At 40.3% G+C, this 6000-nt stretch overlaps 1 protein-coding gene across 2 annotated transcripts in view; it reads right to left on the bottom strand.

Annotated features, from left to right (window-relative positions):
* The window catches only part of LGR4 (leucine rich repeat containing G protein-coupled receptor 4), an 87258-nt gene extending 82097 nt beyond the window's left edge, over window positions 1–5161 (bottom strand). Inside the window, exon 1 of one of the 2 annotated variants that reach the window (XM_070761997.1) lies at window positions 4160–5161. In XM_070761997.1, coding sequence (XP_070618098.1) covers window positions 4160–4344 — 185 coding nt within the window. In that variant the 5' untranslated portion in view covers window positions 4345–5161. The remainder of the gene's footprint in view (window positions 1–4159) is intronic. The other variant, XM_070762001.1, reaches the window with a different exon arrangement.
* Between the last annotated feature and the right edge of the window lie 839 nt (window positions 5162–6000).

Below are 6000 nucleotides of genomic sequence, written 5' to 3' on the forward strand. Positions count from 1 at the left end.
ACAGTATCAGGTCAATAATCTTCCTATGTACTATATATTCTGATTTATACTCCCAATGTATATGTCCATTGTTCCTTTAGAATATACTGAACATATTCAAAGCTTAGTAAACATGTTAGACAAAAATAGATCATATGCTAGTGCTGGCATCTGAATTTTATGTGTTTTTCCTGATGATTTAGACTTCAAGCCTCAAAACACTGGACATGCTAGTTAGGATTGATGGAGACCATACTTGAAAACATCTGGAGGAGATCAAATCGCTAAACCTTAATTTGAAGTTTGAATGTTCTGCAAGCTCTTACATTTTTCCTCTACATAATAGTTTTGTATATCTTGGTTTTCTCCAAATACCGCTTGCCACAACTTCCAGAATAGTACATTGCCTAGTGATCTTTTCAAATCATGGTTTATAAATCCACTGTAAACTATGGTTTGGAAATTGATATTAGGGAGAAAAGGATCAGTATATCCTCAATCCTCAAATCATGTTTTGTCAGATTTCATTTAAAGCATCTCAGTTGTGGTTAAGTAAATTGGTAGATTATTGAAATATACAACAAATAGTAATGCTTTCCTTTCAATATTTGTGTGCTATTTCTAATGATGAATGTGCAAAAGCAAATATTCCATTATTTTTAAGTAATGAAAAAATGAACTTAATTTCCTTTTAAATATGTTATTTTAATTATCAAACTAACTCAAATAACTATATAGCCACTGAATGAACACATCAAGATAAGGTATGTTTAAGCAGACTACAACAAAGCTGCATACTTATACCTCAATCCTATACACATTTGCAGGAAAAACACTGTATGCAATTGTTGCCATATACGGAAATAAATCAGAGAAAATACTATTAATACATAGCATGAAACTTCCATTATAAGGCACTAGTGAGAACAAATACTGTAACAAATTATTTAAATTTCTTCATTATATGTAAAAAAGTTATTAAAACTTTTAACAACCAAATCTCTTTAATGAAATGTTTGCCTTTCCCATCTGGTGCCATTTAGTTATAAAGTTATTTACCTATATTTTATATTTCAACTAAAACAAGAAATGGTTTATAAAATCAATAACTTTTGCAATGGTTGTCTTCTCCAGTATGAAATAAAGCTTTCTCTAATGTGTCAACCAGAGAATGTTTGGACCTAACACTCACAATAGGCTGATGACCCAATGTACAAATACTGTACTCCTGATAATCCCAATTAAGAGGAAAAGTTACTAACAAGAAAAATTACCACTTAAATTTCACTACAAAATTCAGATCATACGCTTAGATTTGTTTTATATAGAAATATATTTTATTCTAAAAAGCCAGAGTTACCTTAGTAATAAGCGACTGCATCTCATTATAAAAACATATGATTGGTTTCTAGTTTTAAACTCTGCCCAGAAAAGAGAGCACACCCAATATGCCCTATTATAAAAGATTTGTGGGAAACTTCAATTAACAGTGGTGAGTTTTTAATACCACCCATTTAAAATCTTAGTTGAGTGAATGGGATCAATGATTATGCTATTATATGATCCTGTGTAGCCTGGATTGCACTCATATGTAAAACCTCCTGAATTGCGATCTGTTCTAAAAACAGTAAGTCCTAAGGACAAAACATGTGTCTGGTCTATTGAGAAACTCCCAAGAGACAGTCTTTCAAGCTGTAGTACTGTATTCAAGATATTTTTTTTAAAAAAGCTATGCACTTCAAATGGATATTCTTTTTTTAAAAAAATTCTGCCACTGGTTTATTTTTTATTGCTGTGGCTTTTGGAATTGTTTACACTTCTTGAATAATGTTAGTCTTATATAGATATTATTTGTTTGGTTATTTGATCAAAAATAATGTTTTATTCCAAGATTGCAAATAAATGGCTGTTTATAAAATGAATTGGGAGCAGACACCTGCCTCTTCTCTCCAAATATAAAACATACTATATTCTCAATTCAGAGCCATGCTGGCATCTCAAGCAAGTTTAAACTCTCACATTTTAATCTTGATTTTATGTTATTCTAATAAATCTTATTTAGGCTTTATATCTCTGACCGATATTAATTCTTCTACCTTCTTGACCTTTAAGTAACACCTCACTGCTCGTAACTCTTTTGAAAATTCATAGTTTCCTACTGCTTGTCCTGTTTTTTACTGCCCAAAAGTTTCAGCTGAAATATTCTACAATATTTCCTTCATCTGTCTTAAATTAAACAAGATTTTTGCTTCATTGGTCCCTGAATATTTCACACCTGACTTTAAAACTATAGCTTCTCAAGTAAGCTCTAATTACTAATATTAAAACAAAAGCAATTTTTAAGAAATTCTCAAGACCTTTATGGTCTGTTGATTCAGCACAAAGAATGATTAACACCAAACCACATACACACCTTGCAATACCACACCCTTGAAATCCTAGATGCAGTACACACCTAATATTGTTTTCTATAAGTTTATACTTATAATGGTTTTGTTAAAGAGAAAAGCTAGGGTTAATTGTATTGGTGCCTTAGTTTTGCTGAATTTGCTTTCAAACTAAGCCTAAGTAATATTGCCTGGATTAAGTGATTTGACACCTGCATTTCTGCACAAATAGAAAGGCAGTGTGTGTGTGTGTGCATAATTGTACCATAAGGAAGTAGTCTTTTTGTGGACTGGAATGCCTTGGTACATTCAGCCAAATGTGCTATTATTCATGCCAGCTATCAGGTAAACTCTATTTTTAACTTGCTTTAAACTGTATGAGGGCAGTTTACTACAGTTTTAGACTCTTTAGAAGCAAATATGACCATCGGTGCCTTGGAAGTACTTATAAATCTATCTAGAGACAGTAAATAAAAGCAAATTAAAATATATTTATAAAGCTCAACTAAAATCTATGAGTGAAATCCAAAAGTAGCAGTCTAAATCTCCATCATATAGTGGTATCTATAACTGGGATTACATATAAAATTACAAAATTATGGTCTCTAATATTTACCTAAAACATGTATATAATATTACAAAAACCTGATAATGTCTAAGATTGCATAGAATATATCTGTAAAGCAGGAGCCTGGGCCATCGCGTGCAGCATTTTATCATCTATATTTCTTTAGAGAAGTCTTTCCAAGAACCCTGGGACAGCACCATTTAATGTTTACATAGATTTTACCATTTAATGTTTACATTTACATAGATTTCAACTTTATTTATTTAAAAGAGTTTGCATACATCTCATCTCTCCATGAGGAATGTCACAGGGGTCATTCCTTTCTTCCCTACCTTTACTCATTATAAAAGTCCAAAACTAGACAAATGGAAAAACCTTATGAGGTGGCAAAATAGTGAGAAAAATGTCTCCTGATTTAAACAACAGCAACACCATAGGCATATTTGGAAATGCAAGTAAAAGGGTGTTTAAAGCAACCACAAACACTATGAACAAATATATAGCCATTCTCCACCAGTGAATCCTACTTAGCCAATTGCCATGTTTTCGTTCCTTTACGGTCAAAGTTCTTAACATATGTCCCATTTTCCCTACTAAAAAGACTTCCAAAAGAGCAACAACTTTGGCGCTTTAAGTGCTCTGAAAAACAAAGTTAGCGAACAGGGCAATTAACAAAATTCCTAAACTCAGCCATTCAAATCCCGATAGAGATTTACTCTAAGAGGTATGTTCACCCCTGACCTAAAACACACACTCACACACACCCCTAAAACCTCACGTACATTTTTTACTCCCAGACCCCTGAAGAAAGTGATAATCACCTCATCGAGCCGGGTAATTAAAATTAGTCCAGATTGCGCATTACGCACACACAGAGAACTGGAGCCTTAAAAACACTTTTTTTTTACGCGTTAGTTAAATCGCTCCCCCCCCCCCCCCCAAATTCAACGACGGGAGGCCGTCGACTTTGCCCGGGGCGGGGAGAATTTTCTCCCCCCACAGGTGAAGACGGGGCTGCAGTCAAAGCAGGAGCTTTGGAAGAGAAGCCAAAGAGAGGCGCCTTGCTCTCCCTCCCCCCCCCCCCCACGCTCGCTTTTTTTAGGCCAGGTTATGAAGCGCACACAACCTGTTTGGCAAGGTTAAAAAAAATAAAAAGACGAACGCGGCAGCCACCCCCCCCCCTTCCCGTAACCCCCCCCCCCCCACACACACCCCTCTTACTTACAGTAAGTGAGTGAAGGCGCTGAGTCCTTCGGGCACGGCGGTGAGCCCCCTCCCGGAGCAGTCAACTCCTCCGTCCCCATCGCAGCTACAGGAAGCCGGGCATGGAGAAAGGGAAGCCCTTTCGCTGGGCCCAGCCAAGCAACCCAAGCCCCAGGCGAAGAAACCGAGCAGAGCCAGGCAGCGCATCGCCACGGCTCTTCGTTCTGGTCGCCGAGGCGGTCAGAAAGCTCCCGCCCGGTCAGGGACGGTCCCTTTTCAGCAACGAGTGGAAGGCCGGGGGGGGGGTTGCAAGTGCCTTGCGCTCGCCCCGCCCGGGCCCTGGAGCTGCTCCGAGTGCTTCGTCTGGCGCCGCTGGCTGGCTGCCTCCCCTTCCTTTTCCCACCTCTCGGCGAACCGAGCGTCCCTCTCCGTTCCCCCTTTCCTTGCAACGCGCTGAAGAGCCAACGTTTCAGCGCCTCGCTTAGTTCCTTCCTCCTGACCCCATGGAAAGGCGACAGGCAGGCTGGCTGTCGTGGAGTCCTCTCTCAAGGTAGCAGGTAAAAACGTGCCCCGTTGGAATCTGCCATGACGGTCTTCTTTCCCGAGCTCTGCCCTCTTCTTGCAACGCGCGGCTCTTCCTTAGGAAGCGAAGCCTTCAGCCATTCCAGCACACGCGGCTCGCCAGTTCTTCCCTCGGCTGGCTGTTGCCGCTTTGCCAGCAACTGCCCGCCCGCCCGCTTGCTTGCTTGCTTGCTTTCCTTCGCCTTCTAGGGTTGCACACAATACGGCGGACTGCTTGTGTGCGCTTAACTCGCCCGATCTCCCGGCGCCTGCTTGAAGCGCCTATGCAAAACAGCGAGGTGTGTATGCTAATGAGAGAATCCTGCTGCTCGTTCTCATTGGTCGAAGAGGAGCCTCAGCCTTAGTAAATACATACAAATCTCGGAGCCTATTACTCCCCCCTCCCGTCCATACGCGCGCCCGCGCGCCCGCGCCGCAAACCTTCGGCGGTCCCGAAGAGAAAGGGAAGAAACGGCCTCTCATTGGTTAAAAGGGAGATACGGGTAGGCGGGGCGGCAAACGATAAGTGACAGGAGAGGCGGAGGTTTCCTTCGATAACCGAGAGGGGTTGTGGGGTCGACTGAGAAGGTTTCTTCAAAGATGGAGCCTCTTATTGGATGCGGCTTCCCTTTCCCAGCTGCTTGTTGGACGGTTTCTTTTTCTCCTGGGATACCAGTCAAAGATCTTTCCGCCGCCCCGCTTGAAATTGCGCTCGTCGAACAAAACAAAGGACGTTCAGACGTCAAAGGAGGAGTCTGCAAAATTAAGCACGTGCTGGCAAATACTTCAACCAAGAGGACTTCGGGGCCTTAGTTCATTTATTTTTGAACTGATTTTTTTTTTTTTTGGCTAGGTTGATAGGTAGTTGTTGCAATTGATAGTCCTGCAAATGCAATATTTGAAGGGGGGGAAATGACTATAACTCTTATGGCAGCTGAAGAACTGCCTAGCCAGAACCCTTGAAATGAACTAAACAAGTTAAATTGCTACTTTGGTTTTCCAAGTCTGCTGATCTGCAAACCACTGCAACTGATTTTTTTTTTAAAAACTGAAATAATATTGCTGAAATAGAAAACATTGAAAGCCTCCTTGAACAAGTGCTCAGTATTTGGCTTTGACAGATCTGTTTATGATGAGAAAATCCAGTTACAGGTAGAGGCAGAAGGAAATTTCCAGAAACACTTTTGGAAGGATTTTAGGAGCTATTATCCATCAGTACAGTCTTATACCATCTGATGCTTTCCAGATGTGTTGAATGTGCAATTCACAAAGAGCTAAAGAACACAGCTTGGAGAATGGACG

Source organism: Erythrolamprus reginae, chromosome 1 (genome assembly GCF_031021105.1).
Source record: "Erythrolamprus reginae isolate rEryReg1 chromosome 1, rEryReg1.hap1, whole genome shotgun sequence".
In the NCBI taxonomy this organism is placed as follows: Eukaryota; Metazoa; Chordata; class Lepidosauria; order Squamata; family Dipsadidae; genus Erythrolamprus; species Erythrolamprus reginae.